Source organism: Sphaeramia orbicularis, chromosome 14 (assembly GCF_902148855.1).
Source record: "Sphaeramia orbicularis chromosome 14, fSphaOr1.1, whole genome shotgun sequence".
NCBI lineage: Eukaryota > Metazoa > Chordata > Actinopteri > Kurtiformes > Apogonidae > Sphaeramia > Sphaeramia orbicularis.
The window spans coordinates 55,711,784-55,732,336 of NC_043970.1; the positions used below are offsets into that span (position 1 = coordinate 55,711,784).

Below are 20,553 nucleotides of genomic sequence, written 5' to 3' on the forward strand. Positions count from 1 at the left end.
GAATGTGAAGCACATTCTGCTTCATGTACCATGTTTGAAAAATGTGAAACAAATAAAGTTTGATTGAAATGTTGGTCTGAAGTTTGGACCTGATGAGCAAATGTGGAGACGGAACCAGTTCAGAAGGAATTCAAACAAAATAATGAATGTTCAGAGTTTAAGATCAGCTGGAGGTTCAAATTCAGATGGAACTATTAGAGTTTAAAGACGAAGAAATGAAGCAACAACAACTCAGTTCAGAAGAGTCCAGAACGGAGACCACGGTCTGAGCCCTGGTCTAAACTCTGGTCTGAGCCCTGGTCTAAACTCTGGTCTGAGCCCTGGTCTGAATTCTGGTCTGAGCCCTGGTCTGAACCCTGGTCTGAACCCTGGTCTGAACTCTGGTCTGAGCCCTGGTCTAAACTCTGGTCTGAGCCCTGGTCTAAACTCTGGTCTGAGCCCTGGTCTAAACTCTGGTCTGAGCCCTGGTCTGAACTCTGGTCTGAGCCCTGGTCTGAACCCTGGTCTGAGCCCTGGTCTGAGCCCTGGTCTGAGCCCTGGTCTAAACTCTGGTCTGAGCCCTGGTCTAAACTCTGGTCTGAGCCCTGGTCTAAACTCTGGTCTGAGCCCTGGTCTGAACTCTGGTCTGAGCCCTGGTCTGAACCCTGGTCTAAACCCTGGTCTGAGCCCTGGTCTGAACCCCGATCTTGGACCCTGGTGTAAACCCCGGTCTTGGACCCTGGTCTGAACCCCGGTCTTGGACCCCGGTGTAAACCACGGTCTTGGACCCTGGTCCTGGACCCAGGTCTGAACCCTGGTCTGAACCCCGGTCTTGGACCCTGGTCTGAACCCCGGTCTTGGACCCTGGTCCGGTTGCCCACACATAAATGAAGGAGTCGTGCTCATTGGTGGAGAACGGATCCTCCCCTTTATTTGATTGGTCTGAACGGTGGTTCTTTGTGCGATACAAACATTTCAACATCAGGACACACGGGTTCAAGTCCATTTAAAAAGACACAAAAACAAGAGTTGAAAACAGGCTCCAATTCTGTTTCCGCTTCATTTCCGATTCTTTAAGATTCAAGTTTGTAAACGTTTTGTCGTTGCCTTTTGTAAACACAGAACATCCCATCGGAACGGGACCGAGAACCAGGATGTTGAAAACCACAGAAGAAAAAGGGGAACGGGAGACAAACGTCCAAAACAGGAAACAAACAAACAAAAAAACGTCCAAAACAGAAAATAAAAAAAAAAAACATCCAAAACAGGAAAAAAAACCCAAAATGTCCAAAACAGGAAATAAAAAAAAAAAAAAAAAAAACCGTCCAAAACCCAAAAGACAGAAAAAGGACAGTTTAAAGCAGGTGGGCGTGACCTGGGGACACAGTCACCGTTTCCACGACGACACTGAACAAAACCAAACACTGAAAACCAGAAAAGATGACGATGGAGCGGCGACGGGAGGAGGGGCCAAAGTTGATCTGTGACAGTGAAAGTTAAAGCGCGTTTGAGGTTGAAGAAGTTTCAGCAGGTCAGAAAAGCTACGAAGCAGAAAGTTCAACTGCGGCGCAGACCCTTGTGTGTTTGGTCGGTTCAGTTTGTTGTTGTCGTGGAAACAGTTTCATGTCAGGATCAAATAAAAATGGGCGGGGCTACAGAAACACAAACAGACATCAAACCCCTTAAAGCTGCCTCTTCCTCCAATCACAAGGCAAAACTGCTCCAAAAGTAAAGACCCGCCCCCGGACCAGCCTCCACCAATCAGGGCAGAGTTCTGGACACACTGGAAACTGCAGACGGACGCCGCGTCGATGCCACACCTCCACAACACAGATGTCGGCTCGCATTAGTTTTTCCGACGGGCCCTGAAGTAGTCATCAGGAGCTTACATCAGACTCCGCCTCCTGCTATCAGACTCCGCCTCCTGCTGCGACACCAGCGTTCGCAGCTGAAACGGACTCGACCTGAAGGCGGCGTTCGGTGTCCGATCTTCAGGTTTCCGTGTTGTGGCGTCCTCTCAGCCTCCGGTCTGCTCGCCATCAAGTACAAACCACAGGTCACCGCCCACTGAGCGCCGCTGTGGTCCATGGGGCGTGGCCACTGTGGTCTTAGAAGTTTCCGCCCCTTCACGTCCCGTCGAAGTGGATCAATTAAAAAGCAACATTAAAATCCGAAAAGCCTCCGTTTAGAAACACTGCAAAAGAATCTATTTACATCTGATGGGGAACGAGCAGGCGCGGCGCCACACAGTCCCACGCCGGCACCGTTTACGGCAACTTCTTCATCTTTAGCTCGTGTCGTTTCCTTCCCCGAGGGGCGGGGCCGGTGCGGGTCGACCCCGCCCATCTTCGGCTGCCACTGGGGCTCAGAGCTAACGGCCAGGGGGCGCCGTAGCACCAAAAGTAAAAATGACTCCGCCCCCTCTACCATGCAGACTCGCCACAGAGCAGAGATCAGTTCTGGGAAAAGGGGGCGGGGCCTCAATTCCATCCGAGGAGGCGGCGGCAGTTCAGTCGTCGCTGTCAGACAGCGTCTCGTACTGCTCCGACAGCAGGGACGGCCACACCCGCTGCTGGGCCACCGCGGCCCCGCCCAGGGGCGGAGCCTGCTGACTCTGGATGGAGGACGATGCCATAGAGGTGGGCGGCGTGCTGCTGAGGATGCGCATGGTCAGGGGGTTGTACGGGAACTGCATCGACCCTGAGGAGACGAGCACAGCCAACGTCAGCAAACGGAAACACAGAACGGAAGCACAAACCAACCGACACGCCCACCTGTGGACGAGGGGCGGTCCTCCCAGCTCCACTGCGTCTGCGCTGGAGCCTGCCGGTGGTAGTCGCCCTCCGAGTGGACCGACGACACAGAGGACGGGCGCTCGCCGCCGCCGTACGCCGGGCCCAGGCTGGGGGACTTGGACTTGCGGCTGCCGCTTTTGTTCTGCAGCTTCTGCTTCCCTGTGGGATCACACACAGAAGGCGGGTTAACGCCGGCTCTAGCCCCGCCCCGGTCGCCGGATCTACGAGCGGGTTGGTCCGTACCCATGCCGGGGGAGGGGCTGGCTTCCTGGCGGGGGTCTGCGCCGGGGGCGTTGCCCTGGTGCTCGTCCTGCCTCTCCTCCAGGTTCCCCATTAGCGCCTTGCGGATGATGTCCTCCAGACCCAGGTTACTGGCCGGGTCGTTGAACGAGTGGTTCCTGGGGTTGACGCTGCCTGAAAAACAACACACACACACACACGCCGTCAGACACAGGCCAACGCATGGACGGAGGCCAACACTCGGACGGAGGCCAACACTCGGACGGAGGCCAACGCACGGACGGAGGCCAACGCACGGACGGAGGCGACTTACTGGAGCTGGTGACGGCAGGAAGGTTGAAGATCTCTGTTCCTGGTTGAGCGTTTCCTGAAAGAAAGGGCAGAGCTGGTGAGAAGACTGACAGAACAGACTGAGGCTCCGCCCACACAGAATCACTGAAGGAGCAAGGGGCGGAGCTGTCATTGGTCAGTTCTATAAGTTTGTTTGTTTGTTTGATGCTCTTGTCAATAAAGGTTAAATGAACAGTGAAATAAACCTGAAAGCAGGTCAAAGACATTAACATTAACCCTTACAGACCCAGACGTCCACCTTTAACCCTTACAGACCCAGACGTCCACCTTTAACCCTTACAGACCCAGACGTCCATCTTTAACCCTTACAGACCCTTAAAGGCCTATTTACTCCAACAGCTCAACTCCCACTGTTCCCAGTCATTTCTCACCAGGGCTTAAGTTCGAGATAATTAGATCCTAATGATTATATCAGGACACGCCCACACATGATGACATCAGCTGTATCGATGCCAAAATAAAGTACAATAGGTACAGGGGGTGGGGCTTGTGCCTGGCTCCACCTGTTTGTGTATACATGATGGGGTTGGAGCAGGTGGAACTGAGTCCAGTACCGTCAGTTTGGACCCATTTAAATAGAACCAGTTCAGGACAACAGAACTAAGGAGCGACCCACCCACATGGACCAGCTTTGAAGAGTGTTTGAGGACTGTCACACATGCACGTGTGGACACGCAAGCCTCTGAAAACCATGTGAGAACTCTGAAAATATAGAAACAGGCCAGACTGACACTGAAAATGTCCAAACCAGAGGAGAATACTAGAGTAAAGGCAGATAAAGGACTGGGACCAGAAGGATCTGTGGGACCAGAAGGATCTGTGGGTCTAAAAGGATCAGTGGGACCAAAAGGATCTGTGGGTCTAAAAGGATCAGTGGGTCTAAAAGGATCTGTGGGTCTAAAAGGATCAGTGGGACCAAAAGGATCTGTGGGTCTAAAAGGATCTGTGGGTCTAAAAGGATCAGTGGGTCTAAAAGAATCTGTGGGTCTAAAAGGATCTGTGGGTCTAAAAGAATCTGTGGGTCTAAAAGAATCAGTGGTTCTTTGTGGTTCTCCTTTACAACAGCAGCAGTCACATGCACATGTCTGAATGTTTATCCACCATCTGATGCAGAAGAACAGGAGGATGAAGACCCACTTACCAACATCTGAATCACCGACACCAGAGGTGGAGTTCAACTTACGGAAGATCTCCTGCTTCTTGGAGCGGACCATGGGGGAGGTGTTCTCCAGTTTGGTGAAGAAGGAGGGCAGGTAGCTGACGCTGCCTGGGGACCGCGAGTCCCCCCTGGAAAGAGGGAGGAGCCACAGGTCAAAGGTTACACACTGCACACATGTGGGCGGGGCTAGGAGGGCTCCGGCCACCGCCCAACGCCAGCTGACACCAGGACCGGCCCCAAGGCCTGGAGCCGGTCTACGGTCAACAAGGTCCAGTTTCAAAGGTCTGAACCTGAACAGAACCATGTGACCCAGAAACAGGAACCCACAGACCAACATTCAACACTGTAACGACGGCACACGTTCCAGACATGAGAACCCTTTAAGGAACACCAGGAGAACATCTGCATGTGTTCAGGAGAACATCTGCATGTGTTTAGAACACCAGGAGAACATCTGCATGTGTTTAGAACACCAGGAGAACATCTGCATGTGTTTAGAACCCCAGGAGAACATCTGGATGTGTTCAAGAGAACATCTGCATGTGTTTAGAACACCAGGAGAACATCTGCATGTGTTTAGAACACCAGGAGAACATCTGCATGTGTTCAGGAGAACATCTGTATGTGTTTAGAACACCAGGAGAACATCTGTATGTGTTTGAGAACACCAGGAGAACATCTGCATGTGTTTGAGAACACCAGGAGAACATCTGCATGTGTTTCGGATGTTTTTTCCAGTTCTTCTGCACCTTTTCAGGAAGAACTAAACAATATGTGTTCATTATTTCTCATTATTCTATGGAATGAATCATTAAAACAGTGGATTAGAGTCAAAATAAACCAAACGGTAAATGTTCAGAACTAAACTGTTTGAGTTTATTTAAAGAACCGTTCGTGTCTTTTCTGTGTGTTGATCCACTGTAGTTGTTCTAGATCAGTGTGTGTCCATGTTCTTCTGTTCTTTTTGGTTCTTTGGTGTCACTTGGATCTAGTTGATAGTCTGTGTTCACTTTGGGTCTAGATGTAGACAGAGCCGCTCATTTCACTGACAAACATCCATCAGCTAATTCAAATACACACACTGGATCTGTCTATGAACTGGAGAGATCTGACTATAGAATTACACACATATACAAATATATGTAGAATATTTGCACAGATACACACACACACACACACATATATACATATATATATATATATATATATATATATATATATATATATATATATATATATATATATATATATACACAGTACAGGCCAAAAGTTTGGACACACCTTCTCATTCTTCACATTTTCTTTATTTTCATGACTATTTTCATTGTAGATTCTCACTGAAGGCATCAAAACTATGAATGAACACATGTGGAATTATGTACTTAACAAAAAAGTGTGAAATAACTGAAAACATCTCTTATATTCTAGTTTCTTCAAAGTATCCACCCTTAGCTCTGATGACTGCCTTGCACACCCTTGGCATTCTCTTGATGAGCTTCCAGAGGTAGTCACCTGAAATGGTTTCCACTTCATAGCTGTGCCTTGTCAGGGTTACTTAGTGGAATTTCTTGCCTTATTGATGGGGTTGGGACCATCAGTTGTGTTGTGCAGAAGTCAGGTTGATGCACAGCTGACAGCCCTATTGGACAACTGTTAGAATGCATATTATGGCGAGAACCAATCAGCTAAGTAAAGACAAACGAGTGGCCATCATTACTTTAAGAAATGAAGGTCAGTCAGTCTAGAAAATTTCAAAAACTTTGAATGTGTCCCCAAGTGCAGTCGCAAAAACCATCAAGCGCTCCAACGAAACTGGCTCACATGAGGACCGCCCCAGGAAAGGAAGACCAAGAGTCACCTCTGATGCTGAAGATAAGTTCATCTGAGTCACCAGCCTCAGAAATCGCAAATTAACAGCAGCTCAGATTAGAGACCAGATGAATACCACACAGAGCTCTAGCAGCAGACACATCTCTACAACAACTGTTAAGAGGAGACTGCGTGAATCAGGCCTTCATGGTCAAACAGCTGCTAGGAAACCATTGCTAAGGAGAGGCAACAAACAGAAGAGATTTTTTTGGGCCAAGAAACCCAAGGAATGGACATTAGACCAGTGGAAATCTGTGCTTTGGTCTGATGAGTCCAAATTTCAGATCTTTGGATCCAACCGCCGTGTCTTTGTGCGACGCAGAAAAGGTGAACGGATGGATGCTACATGCCTGGTTCCCACCGTGAAGCATGGAGGGGGAGGTGTGATGGTGTGGGGGTGCTTTGCTGGTGACGCTGTTGGGGATTTATTCAAGATTGAAGGCAACCTGAATCAGCATGGCTACCACAGCATCCTGAAGTGACATGCCATTCCATCCGGTCTGCGTTTAGTTGGACCATCATTTATGTTTCAACAGGACAATGACCCCAAACACACCTCCAGGCTGTGTGAGGGATATTTGACCAAGAAGGAGAGTGATGGAGTGCTGCGCCAGATGACCTGGCCTCCACAGTCACCGGACCTGAACCCAATCGAGATGGTTTGGGGTGAGCTGGACCGCAGAGTGAAGGCAAAAGGGCCAACAAGTGCTAAGCATCTGTGGGAACTTCTTCAAGACTGTTAGGAAACCATTTCAGGTGACTACCTCTGGAAGCTCATCAAGAGAATGGCAAGAGTGTGCAAAGCAGTCATCAGAGCTAAGGGTGGATACTTTGAAGAAACTAGAATATAAGAGATGTTTTCAGTTATTTCACACTTTTTTGTTAAGTACATAATTCCACATGTGTTCATTCATAGTTTTGATGCCTTCAGTGAGAATCTACAATGAAAATAGTCATGAAAATAAAGAAAATGTGAAGAATGAGAAGGTGTGTCCAAACTTTTGGCCTGTACTGTATATATATATATATATATATATATATATATATATATATATATATAATATTTACACATATATACATTTAGAGAATATTTTCAGATACAATACAACTATTAATTTACAATATAAACCACAAAAACACAGAGAACAGTGAAAAATAAATAAAACTAAGGTGAAACTGGACAAAAACACTTCTAAACCCACTAGTAGAACACTAGTAGAACACTCCAGAACAGAACTATCACTATTATATACAAATATTTACATGAATTTACTAAAACACTGATAAAACACTGCTAAAAATGATACAAATCTTCCCCGTCTCTGTCACCGACTGCACTGTGCTGCTCTAAGCCCCCCTCACTTCCACCCCTCCCCTCATGTGTTCTAGACCAACAGAAAGAACCCAGTGTCAGGTCAAAGGTGCTGTGTTCTACCTGATGTCAGAGTTGTCGGCCTCTCGCCGTTGGGGGGGCGGAGCTCCGGCCTCGCCTTTGTCCAGCCCCTGGTAACTCTGGGGCGGAGAGATGGGCTCGTACGAGTCCATGGGCCGCCCCCGCTCCGGGGATTTACCAGGTCTGGAACCAGAGCAGAGGACATTTAAGAAGCAGAGTGCAGGCTGGGTTCATTCTGCGCTAATGTTCCGTCTGTCGGTTCTCCACATCAGGAACCCACTAACAGTTCGGTTCCAAACATCAGCCACTTAAAGGGTTCCACCTGTCAATCATCACAGCAGACTTCCCATCCAATTATTCAATGTTTATACAGTCCAAATCCGTCACCAATAACAAGGCTTTGGGTCCATTAAGTGGATTTCATTTACAGACCCCCCCCCCCATAAACCCGTGCCTTTAAACCAGTGCACCTTTTACAGACACCCCCTGCCCCCCTCCCAATAAACCCCCCCACCTCAGTGCTGTCAGTCCCATTGAACTTCATCCACAGGTTTCAGTGGGTTTAATACAGATTAACCCTGCCCCCTTTCCATTGCGGTCCCACCCCCTTCCCACTGCGGTCCTGCCCATGTGTACCTGTTCCGGGGCTTGTCGGGGGGGTTCTCCGGGGACACCCTGCTGGGGGGTCTCTGGTGGTGCGGGGCCTGGACCTGGACCTGGTTCTGGTTCTCTGGACTGTAGCGGCTGGGACCCTTGGCTCGACCCGTGGACACTGGTGGTCCCACGTTCTGGAATGTAGAGGACGGCGCCGAGGAGACGGGAGGAGGAGGCTCCTGGTTCCGGGCGAAGTCCTGGGTTATGATGTGCTGGGGGGGGGGGGGGGGGTGTCACATGGGAATGGTGTTGGATTTAACCTTTCGGTGTCAGACGTCCTTTAATCACCTCAACCACAGGTGTCAAACATGCGGCCCAGGGGCCAAATCCGGCCCACCAAAGGGTCCAGTCCAGCCCTTGGGATGAATTTGTGAAATGTAAAAATCCCACTCAGATCTGTCCAGTCCTTTAAAGTTCAGTTCCACATTCAGACCAGTTCAGTCTGCAGTGGACAGGACCAGTCAAATACTACCAGAAGAACAGAGAAATAATGACAACGGTTTCTCTTTGTGAATGTAAATATTTTCATGTATTTGAACTAAAACAAAGTATAATTTCCCAAAAAATGTGAATCATCTGAACAAATATGAACAACCTGAAATGTCTTAGGAGAAGTCAGTACAATTTTAACAATAGTCTGCCTGTTATTAAATGTTCTGTGTGTTTGCAGATCCACTGTGATCTGTCAGTTCTAATGTACATGTGGGAATGATAAACTGAGGCAGAATATTGTTAAAATTACACTGATTTTTTCAGTTTGTTCATGTTATTTACATCTTTTGAAAGGATAGTTTGTAGATGTAAACCTGTTCATAATGTAAAATGACTGTTTTCACTCTTAAACATAGAGAAAAGTTTGGAGTTGACCCTAGTTATATATTATTCTGTTCTTATTTTCCTGGTTGGGCCCACTGCAGATCTAATTAAGCTGAATGTGGAACTGAACTAACATGAGTTGAACACCCCTGTTCTAAATGGTTTCAACTGGATCCATAAACACAAACTCTCTAACAATGAAGGCCATATTTGAACCCAGGGCTGTCAAACTCTTTTTAGTTCAGTTCCACATTCAGCCCAAACTGATCTGAAGTGGGCCGGACCAGTGAAACAATAGCATAATAACCACTCCAAATTTTTCCTCTTTGAACATAACCTCCTTGGCGGAGGTAAATATATGTACATTTGCTAACTATCCAAACAAAAATGATGTGAATAACCTGAAAAAAACTGAAATTTATTGAAGAAAAATAAGTGCAATTTTAACAATATTACACCTCAATGTACCATTTACACATGCATACTACGGATTGGATCTACAAAGGCACCAAATACTTAATAACAGGAAGAATTATGTTAAAATTTCACTTTCAAAATTTCAGGCTTTTCGCATTTTGTTGTTAAAGGATAGTTTGTAAATGTTAATATTTCATCACTTAATGTAAGTTTTTACACTAAAACAAAGAGAAAAATTTGGAGTTGTCATTACTTATTTATAGATGTAATGTAATACGTTTTTCACATTAAACTCAGAATATCTGGAGTCATTATTTATAGGTTATTATGCTACTATTATTACTATTTTAGCTGAGATCCCATTGGTCTGTATGTGGAACCTGGACTAAAACGACTTCGAAATTCTTGATCGTTCGTATCGTCAGTGTAATTTTTGCACTTGGCAGATTCATCCTGCGGGCCGGACTGGACCCTTTGGTGGGCCGGTTTTGGCCCGTGGGCCGCATGTTTGACACCTGTGTTTGAACCCTTTAAATGACATGTTTTTAATGGACACAAACTGGATTAGTGATGAATAAACTGTTTTTACTCCAATATTCCATATATAAACTGTATTATTTATTTATTCATTTATTTATTATATAAACTGCATTATTTATGTATTATATAAACTATATTTATGTATTTATTTATTATATAAACTGTATCATTTATTTATTTATTATTACATGAACTGTATTATTTATTTATTATTATATATACTGCGTTTATTTATTATTATATAAACTTATTTATTTATTACATAAACTATTATTTATTCATTATTATATAAACTCTATTAATCATTTCTTATTATATAAACTGTATTTATTTATTTATTATATAAACTATTATTTATTCATTTATTTATTCATTTATTATATAAAATGTATTTATGTATTTATTTATTTATTTATTTTATAAGCTCTATTATTTATTTATTTATTTTATAAGCTCTATTTATTTATTTATTTATTTTATAAGCTCTACTATTTATTTATTTATTTATTTTATAAGCTCTATTATTTATTTATTTATTTTATAAGCTCTACTATTTATTTATTTATTTTATAAGCTCTATTATTTATTTATTTATTTATTTATTTATTTTATAAGCTCTATTTATTTATTTATTTATTTATTTAATAAGCTCTACTATTTATTTATTTTATAAGCTCTATTATTTATTTATTTATTTTATAAGCTCTACTATTTATTTATTTATTTATTTATTTTATAAGCTCTATTATTTATTTATTTATTTATTTTATAAGCTCTATTATTTATTTATTTATTACTATTTCTTGTTTCCTTCTGTGCTCTGTCAGTGGTTAACTCCAACACTGGTTCATATTCTTCTTATTTTTGGTTCTAGGTCAAAGGTCAAAGGTGAAATGTGTCAGTGTGTATTTTTACTCCCTTGGTTGAAGGGTGTTAGTGTCGGAATTTAACACTGTTTATTATGGGATGGATTTAGTGGATGGATCTGAATGTAAACTGTCCAGTCAAAGGGCCGGGTCCCGGTCCTGGTCTTACCGAGATGTGGTCCGCCAGGGTCATGAAGCGGGTGTGGGTCTTGGCGGGGTACTCGGGCTGGGGGGCCCCGGGCAGCTGCAGCGGCCCCTCCCCCTGAGGGCGGTAGCGGCTCATGTCGTAGGCTCGCACGCCAGCTGTGAGGGGTGAACGAGGACAGGGTCAGGACCGGACAGAACCGGCTCACTCAGCTGTCCAATCAGAGGACAGATGAGGTCATGTGAGCGGGTCAGTGGGTTATGGGATGTTTACTGGGCTAGGCGCTAAATTTAGCCTCTGAAACACACTCCTGTTTCCAGGAAGTGCAGGCGTGTGTTGGACTCGTACCTGCCGTCTGCTGAGGCCCCTCCTCCACTTTGTCCTCCTGGTTCTGGACCGGAGACCCGGCAGGACTGATGACCTCAATGGCTCCGCCTCCGCCACCACCACCGGGGGTTTCATACCGACTGGACGACACTGAAGCACAGAGAGAGAGTTCAACAGGCTGTTTACATTTACACAGAACATATGAGAAGAACACTGGGTTCAGAGTTGGTTCTGTCTGTGGGTTCCATCAGTCGGTTCTGTCTGTGGGTTCTGTCTGTGGGTTCCATCAGTCAGTTCTGTCTGTGGGTTCCCTCAGTCGGTTCTGTCTGTGGGTTCTGTCTGTGGGTTCCATCAGTCGGTTCTGTCTGTGGCTTCTGTCTGTGGGTTCCATCAGTCGGTTCTGTCTGTGGGTTCCCTCAGTCGGTTCTGTCTGTGGGTTCCGTCTGTGGGTTCCATCAGTCGGTTCTGTCTGTGGGTTCTGTCTGTGGGTTCCATCAGTCGGTTCTGTCTGTGGGTTCTGTCTGTGGGTTCCCTCAGTCGGTTCTGTCTGTGGGTTCTGTCTGTGGGTTCCATCAGTCGGTTCTGTCTGTGGGTTCTGTCTGTGCTTAAACTCACAGCTGCTGGAGGAGTCGGAGCTCTGGGACCCTCGCTCCCTGGAGTCTTTGTCGGAGGCGATCTGCCGTGTGATGATGACGTCGATGAAGTTGGCGGCGGTGATGGTGGTCTTCCCTCGGGTCCGCAGCTCCTCCTCGATGCGGGACTTGGAGCAGGGGGGGCCCTTGTCTTTGGCGCCGGCTCCGTCCGAGTACACGGGGTGGGGCTTCCCTCCGGGCAGAGACATGGCACCGTACGGGGAGTGCATGGGCCTGCGCTCCGCCTCCTGCTGCTCGGAAACGCCGGCTGCTCGCCGTGCCGCAGCATCGTCGTCCTGTTCATGTTTGCCCTCCTTGGCCTTTGCCACGTCCATCTGGGGGGCGGACGCCGCGGCGTCCACCAGAGCCGCCAGCGCGTCAGCGGCCGTGCTGTATGGAGAAGCGCTCTGAGCTGCCGTCACCGCCGCCGCATGTGGTCTGGAAACAACCAATGAGAGAGCAAGAACAATGTGACATCAGAGTTTAAACGGAGACACAGACCGTTTTCACTGATGTTCATCTGAGAGACACCATGAGGATCTATGAAGGATCTGTGAAGGATCTATGAAGGATCTGTGAGGATCTATGAGGATCTATGAAGGATCTATGAGGATCCATGAGGATCTGTGAAGGATCTATGAGGATCTATGAAGGATCTGAGAAGGATCTACGAAGGATCTATGGAGGATCTATGAGGATCTATGAAGATCTATGGGGATCTGTGAAGGATCAATGAGGATCCATGAAGGATCTATGAGGATTTGTGAAGGATCTATGAGGATTTGTGAAGGATCGATGAGGATCTATGAAGGATCTATGAGGATCTACGAAGCATCTATGAGGATCTACGAAGGATCAGCTGTCGCTAGATCAGTCTCATCAGGGCCTCCACTGTTCACAGGGTTCTACTATCAGCTCTAATGAGGATTCTGCTGTTTGGTTCTACTGTCGGTTCTACCCACATCAGAGAGGTGATGACGCTCTTCCCAGGGAAAATGCTGGGTCTCTGTTGGACCACCACGTCCTGGGTCCGGAGGGAGGGGGAGGGGGAGTGCAGGTATCCTCGACTCCCGGGTCGACCCGGCTGTTCTGGACCTGCTGACGACACAGAACCGTCAGAACACACCGGTGTCAGCTGACACTCACACCCTGGTCCATTTAAGACAGGAACACAGAACCACATCAGAGCCTAAACTGTTTTCCCTTTTCTACATGATGGATGGAGGACAGGATCCGGTTAGAACCGGTCGGATTCACAGGTCATCACCTGGAACCAGTCTGACTCCGCCCCTTCTTTCCAAAAACCACATACACTGACCAGGTGTAAAGGTTCCTCTAGTGTAGAACCACTAACCCTGGGTTCCAAAGGTTCTGATACTGTAGAACCACTGACTGGATCCAGTCTGATCCAGTCCAAAGATAAGATAAGATCAGATAATTCCATCCCATAATAATCCCCTGTAAATGCAGATGGTGGTGACCTCACCTCCTCTCATGTATTCACTGACTCGTTCTCGTTCTCTCAGTTCTCGTTCTCTCTGCTCCCGTTCTCGTTCCTTCTCTCTCTCCTTCTCCTGATGCTCCCTCTCTCGCTCCCTCTCTCGCTCTGCGCTGGCAGCGGCGAGATGGGCCGGATGTCCTGGAAAGAACCCACATGACAGAAAACATGAAGACCAGCACACCCAGACCAGGAGGATCCACCAGACCCAGGCCACAAGGATCCACCAGGCCCAGACCAGGAGGATCCACCAGACCCAGGCCACAAGGATCCACCAGACCCAGACCAGGAGGATCCACCAGACCCAGGCCACAAGGATCCACCAGACCCAGACCAGGAGGATCCACCAGACCCAGGCCACAAGGATCCACCAGACCCAGACCAGGAGGATCCACCAGACCCAGGCCACAAGGATCCACCAGACCCAGACCAGGAGGATCCACCAGACCCAGGCCACAAGGATCCACCAGACCCAGACCAGGAGGATTCACCAGACCCAGGCCAGTAGGATCCACCAGACCCAGGCCAGTAGGATCCACCAGACCCAGGCCACAAGGATCCACCAGACCCAGGCCACGAGGATCCACCAGACCCAGACCAGGAGGATCCACCAGACCCAGGCCACGAGGATCCACCAGACCCAGACCAGGAGGTTCCACCAGACCCAGGCCACAAGGATCCACCAGACCCAGACCAGGAGGATCCACCAGACCCAGGCCAGTAGGATCCACCAGACCCAGAGGATCCACCAGACCCAGTCCAGGACCAGCCCACTGTACCCAGAACACCTGAATGGGACTTAGGGTACGTTTACACGGCAACACTAGGATCTAATTCCGCAAAGATTTCTCCTTTGCGTTATAAAATCATTCCGCGTTAAGACGAAGCCGCTATGATAACGATCTGCGTTAACATGAGTCCGCGAGGACGGCTGAATACGCTGTAGTGGCCATGCCAGACCAGTAGCTGGCGATGTAGAGCTGTAGGGAAACAGTGGCGGTAAAACACGCGCCTGCGCACAAATGATTTCCAGTTTAGACAGCCTTTAAATGAGAAGAAGAAGAAGAAGAAGAGGCGGACAACACTATTTACAAACAACAATGGCGAGTGGTCGTACAAAGACGCAGGACTTCTTTGTCTGGACAGACGAGCTGAGCACAGTTAGCAGCACGTATGTTGTTCTGAAACCGGCCATTGTTGTTGTGGTTGTTCCTTCTTTTTCTGCAGCTTTATTGTGTCATAGAGGCTGGCAAACCAGCTTGGAGGCGCATTACCGCCACCAACTGGCCCGGAGTGGGTTAACTGGCAGTTCTTGGCTGCGCGCGCATGCGGTTACGTCATATTTTACCCCGGAACGCTCCGATTCGCGTTAACACGGAGCTGAAATGCGGAGCCTATCGATAACGTTCCACCCTGGACTCTGGTATCAAAAGTTTCCGGATTCAGGCACTCTAGGCACCGTTTCCATGTTAACAGAAGGCTAATCCGCCATGAACTCTTCCCGGAGTCGACTGAATCCAACGCCGTGTAAACGGCCCCTTAGAAGGATCCAGAGTGACCCCCATTCCAGAGTCTGGGTTTGAACTGGACTTAACTCTGTGGTGTCCAGGTCAGCAGAGTAAAAACACCAGAGCAGAGTTAGACCAGAGGGATTTCAGGGTTCACACACACACACACACACGTTCTAGGTCAGATTCAAACCCTTTTAAGGGTCATTTTTAGCTCATCCAAACCAGAGATCCAACTGGAGCTGGAGTCCACCTGAGGACACATGGACCTGACTTTATGACATAAAGGGTTCATTTTCTTGTTTTTTTGGTCTGGAGTTTAGATTCAAACTAAATAAATCACACCGTCACAGAGTTAAAGTTCAACGCACCTGAATGAACCCTGGATTTGACACCATTTGGTTTTGGTCTGAATTCAACACTTGTTCATTTGTGTCAAATTCTATTTAAATAACAGTGTTAAATTCCTACTCTAACACCCTTCTACCAAATGAGTACAAAATACACACGAACACATTTAACCTTTAACCTAGAACCAAAAATAATCAGAATATGAACCAGTGTTGGAGTGAATCACTGACAGATGACAGAAGGAACTAATAAACAAATAACAAATAAATGAATAAATAAGATTTTTATGTAGAATATTGGAAATATTGTATTTTTTGCATAAAAAATACAGTTTGTTTCCATTCCAAACATGCCATTTAAAGGGTTAAAGTGTTAAATTAAGAGTTATTGAGTTATTGAAAAAGTGTTACAAGAAAAAAAAAAGTGTCTCAGAATCTGCACATCCACCAAGTGAACCAACACTATTCATATGAAAGGACTTCATGGATCTGCAGAACTGTCAGAGAACAGCTGCCCAGGGGTTCTGTAGTGGATCTGGTTCTGTAGTGGATCTCATCAGTGTTGAAGGTTGTCATGTGTGGAGGATATTTTAGGATGGGTTTATGTTCTGGACTGACCCACTTCTACAAACTGTTATAGAACTGAGGCAGGAAACAGATCCACATGGGTCTGTCTAAAGCCTAGTTCCACATGGGTCTGTCTAAAGCCTGGTTCCATATGGGTCTGTCTAAGGCCTGGTTCCACCTGTTCATCCTACAACAGGGCTGTCAAACATACGGGCCGTGGACCAAAACGGGTCGCCAAACGGTCCGATCCGGTCTGATCCAGTCCAATCTGGTCCAATGGGACGAATGTGCCAAATAGAAAAATAACACTGAACACATGAACAATAAGAAATGATGTTCAAAACAATTGAGTTCAGGTTCTACATTCAGACCAGTATGAGCTAAAGTGGATCAGAACCAGGACCAGAAGAACACAATAAACTACAAATAACAGTCCCTTTAACACTGACCCTCTGAGTGGGTGAAAAGAACTGGCACATAAAAATTTGCCAAATAGAAAACCGACAATTTGGCCAAAACTCTAATTTTTTGGCTGAAAAGTTTTTGCGCTGCTGAGGTGGTTTTTCGGTCGGAGTGAAACTGGTTTATCACACAAAAGTGAAAAGAAGTTTATGGAAACAGAAGTGAGGACCGACCACATCAAATGGAAGACCTCTGGAAGACTTTAAGAAGGTTTTAAAAGCACACACTTAAACCCTCTTATTATCCCATTTAATGTTTATCATTTAAAAAATAAAAGTTGACTTTTATTTATTTTTTCTTCATATTTCATGACTTTTCTTAATTTGATGAAGAAAACTGTTGAAGCATAACATGATCCTGATGATGTTTGTTCAATGTGTTGAACACAGACTGGTGTTCCTCTGGGGTCTGTCTGAGGCCCAGCTAATTTATCTGTGTGTGTATGTGTGTGTGTATGTGTGCAGAGTTTGGGAGGGGGGTGTGTGTGTGTGTGTGTGTGTGTGTGGGGTAAAATGTGTTGGCTAATAGGAGGGTTTAGACTTTCTTAGACCCACTGGAACCCTGCTGTTGGTCTGAATGTGGAACCTGAACTCCCATGCGTTTGACGTCCCTATTCTAGACGTTCTCCAAACACACCCCTGCTCAACGTGGACTCGCTAGCGTCATCCGACAGTCAGATGTGTTTGTTTGTTAAATGCGTCCCTCCTGTCGCTACACATTTCCTGAGTGGCGGTCAAACGGACCTTTCGGAGCTCGGCTGGTTCGGCGCCACACTCTTAAAGGTGCGGGAGACTTTCATGACCAGTTTTTCCTCAAATCGGTCAAACCTCAGTCATATCCTCAGTATCAGTAATCTGTTTGTCTTTGTGTCATTCCTCAGCTGAATCTCTTCCTCATGTTTAACAGTTTCTTAGTTCCATCCACCACAAACAAACCTTGTGTTTACAAACAGAGCTGGGAGGGAACTGGGTATCTGAGGAATTTTGTTGCGATGTGCATTGTGGGAAAGGGAGGTTTGCGCAGCCACCTGCAGCGGCAGTACAACCTTATGATATTATATGGATGAAACAAACGCACGGAAACGGCTGGGGGAATATGCATAGAGGGAAGGGAGCTCCTGCTGTTTCTGCATCGTGTCTTTAGCAGCTGCTGCTGTCAGGCGGCTGCGTGAACCTCTGTTTCCCACAATACACATCGCAACAAAATTCCTCAGATGCTCGAGTTACCTCCCAGCTCTGTTTGTAAACACACATTTTGTTAATGGTGGATGGAACTAATGCCCCATTTCTACTACGTGGTACCGGCTCGACTCAACTCACCTTTTTGTGTTTCCATTACGAAAAAGGACCTGGAATCTGGTATCTGGTACTAGTTTTTTGGTATCACCTCCGCTGAGGTTCCAAGACTGGGGAACAGATACTAAAAGGTGACGTGTAAACACTGCAGACCACTGATTGGTCAGAGTCATCTCTGTGACCCGCCCTTTTACAAAAAACAGATGCAGAAGTTTACAATAAATGTAGCAGTAGATTAATCCACACGATGACAGTCTGAAAAACTACAACATGGTCGGAGGTTCAGTCTTTGGTGGCCGACGTAAAAATTCAGCATGAGTTTGATGAGACAACACATAATGAGCGAGTTTATCAGCGACTCTGAGCAGACGACACAGAAGTAATGCACTGCATGGCTATGACATCCAGGTACTCTTAAGTCAGTAGTATCCTGTAATGGAAACGGTCTGGAATAGGACCTGGTACCAGACCAGTCGAGTCGAGTCGGTTCCATGTAGTGGAAACGTGGCATAAGAAACTGTTCACCGTAATGCAAGAGATTCAGCTGAGTAATGACAGACAGACTAACAGACAAATGATACTGAGGATATGATGGAGGTTTGACAGATCCGATGAAAAATTGGTCACGAAAGTCTTCGGCACCTTTAAAGACCAGCGAAGAACATGGAGGGGAGGGAAGACGGGTTAGAACGGGGGAGGAAGGGTCCTCACCTGGCGGAATGGAGGATGGGTTGAAAGCCCTAGGAGGGAAAGGGGGCTGAGCTCCAGGGAGGTAGGCGACGCGTTCCAAAGTGGGAGTACCTGTTCCCCCAGGGTGAGGCAACAGGAGAGTTGGAGGCATCTGGGCTAGATCAATAATCCCTTTTACAGACAGAAGCAAAGGGCCAGCGGTCAAACAACAACAAGCCAAATGTGTGAACAGCGTATACACTCAGCTGGAACCCATCACCGTCAGTCAGTTACACAAGCAACAGGGCTGCAACAACAGTGGAGGAGTGGTCAACTTTAAGAGGCGACCACTAGCAAAGCACGGTCTGGACCGAGCAGGAGCCAATCAGATGCAGCCGTCATAATAGAGAGCAAATCAGAGAATTTGTCTAGGTCATTTGCTTCTGGGCGTCTGGAAAAGGTAGCCACTACTTCACAAGCACACTACAGCCCCGCCCCCCTGCAGGCGGCGCAGGCACGGGAGGGTTGGCCATACCTCGAGCTCCCGCCGGGAACGGGATGGCGACCGGCTGTTCCCGTGGCGACAAGCCTCGGGCCACATCGGGCCGAGGGATGACCTGCATCTGCTGGGAGGTGATGTAGTCATTGAGGATGGTCTGCCGCGTGTTCTCCATGGTGTACAGCTGGTAGGTGTTGTGGTAACCGGTGGGCGACGGTTGGCGGGGAAACATGAACGCCGCTGGATGGAAAAGACACGGAAAAACAAACAAGGATGAGCAGAAGAGAAGGAGACACCCAAGCGTGACGACGATCTATGACTGTGAACGAGTGCCTACCCGGATCCAGGACCCGGTGGAAGGTCAGGGGGTCCAGGTGGGGGGGCAGGTGGCCTCGGTACACCTCCCCAGGAACCACGGGCCGGTGGTGGGGGTCAAAGGGGCTGTGGGACGCCACGGGGTCGCCCCCCAACACTGGAGACTTGGCTGGGATACAGTCCCTCTGAGTGGGTGTCATTGAACTCTTCCTTTCATGTTGAACCGACTTAGAACCTTCAGGAGACACAAACAGACTTAGAACCTCCAGGAGACACAAACAGACTTAGAACCTCCAGGAGACACAAACAGACTTAGAACCTCCAGGAGACACAAACAGAATTAGAACCTCCAGGAGACACAAACAGAATTAGAACCTCCAGGAGACACAAACAGACTTAGAACCTCCAGGAGACACAAACAGACTTAGAACCTCCAGGAGACACAAACAGAATTAGAACCTCCAGGAGACACAAACAGACTTATGCCGTGTTTCCACTATGTGGAACTGGCTCGACTCGACTCGGCTCTGGTACCAGGTCCTATTCCAGACTGTTTCCATTCCAGGATACTACCCACTTTACAGTACCTGGACATCACAATGATGCGATGCGTTACTTCTGTGTTGTCTGCTCAGATTTGCTGATAAACTCACTCGTTGCGTGTTGTTTCGTCAAACTCATGCTGAATTTTTCCGTCTGAACCTCCTGGACAAACCATGGTGTGGTTTTACAGACTGTCATCATGTGGATTCACCTACTGACAGATTTACTGTCAACTTCTGCATCTGTTTTTGTAAAAGGGCGGGTCACACAGACGACTCTGACCAATCAGTGGTCTGAAGTGTTTACATGTCACCTTTTAGTATCTGGTCCCCAGTCCTGGAACCTCAGTGGAGGTGATACCAAAAAACTAGTACCAAGTACCAGATTCCAGGTCCTTTTTCATAATGGAAATGCAAAAAGGACGGGCCGAGTCGAGTTGATACCACATAGTGGAAACGTGGCATTAGAACCTCCAGGAGACACAAACACCAACATTTACACAAACAGGACATGTATGTTGAAAATCAAGCTTCAGAACAACAATAAAGCTGAAATATCAGTGTGTGTTGGTCCAGTTTCTGGTTGGTCCAGGTTCTGGTCAGTCCAGGTGTATATTATTGGTCTAGGTCTGTGTTGGTCCAGGTTCTAGTCGGTCCAGGTCTGT

The 20,553-nt window shown here is 47.0% G+C and overlaps 1 protein-coding gene across 1 annotated transcript in view; it reads right to left on the reverse strand.

The window, feature by feature from the left end:
- Nucleotides 1-1,835: 1,835 nt before the first annotated feature.
- Nucleotides 1,836-20,553, reverse strand: part of ncor1 (nuclear receptor corepressor 1) — a 61,169-nt gene continuing 42,451 nt past the window's right edge. Inside the window, exons 22-36 of the mRNA XM_030155046.1 lie at nucleotides 19,369-19,581; nucleotides 19,068-19,271; nucleotides 18,575-18,724; nucleotides 13,670-13,822; nucleotides 13,146-13,278; nucleotides 12,167-12,621; nucleotides 11,573-11,701; nucleotides 11,249-11,382; nucleotides 8,423-8,652; nucleotides 7,829-7,969; nucleotides 4,507-4,652; nucleotides 3,328-3,381; nucleotides 3,018-3,188; nucleotides 2,754-2,933; nucleotides 1,836-2,679 (exon numbers count right to left, since the gene is read on the reverse strand). Of these exons, the coding sequence (XP_030010906.1) occupies nucleotides 2,489-2,679; nucleotides 2,754-2,933; nucleotides 3,018-3,188; nucleotides 3,328-3,381; nucleotides 4,507-4,652; nucleotides 7,829-7,969; nucleotides 8,423-8,652; nucleotides 11,249-11,382; nucleotides 11,573-11,701; nucleotides 12,167-12,621; nucleotides 13,146-13,278; nucleotides 13,670-13,822; nucleotides 18,575-18,724; nucleotides 19,068-19,271; nucleotides 19,369-19,581 (2,684 nt within the window). The 3' untranslated portion in view covers nucleotides 1,836-2,488. The remainder of the gene's footprint in view (nucleotides 2,680-2,753; nucleotides 2,934-3,017; nucleotides 3,189-3,327; nucleotides 3,382-4,506; nucleotides 4,653-7,828; nucleotides 7,970-8,422; nucleotides 8,653-11,248; nucleotides 11,383-11,572; nucleotides 11,702-12,166; nucleotides 12,622-13,145; nucleotides 13,279-13,669; nucleotides 13,823-18,574; nucleotides 18,725-19,067; nucleotides 19,272-19,368; nucleotides 19,582-20,553) is intronic.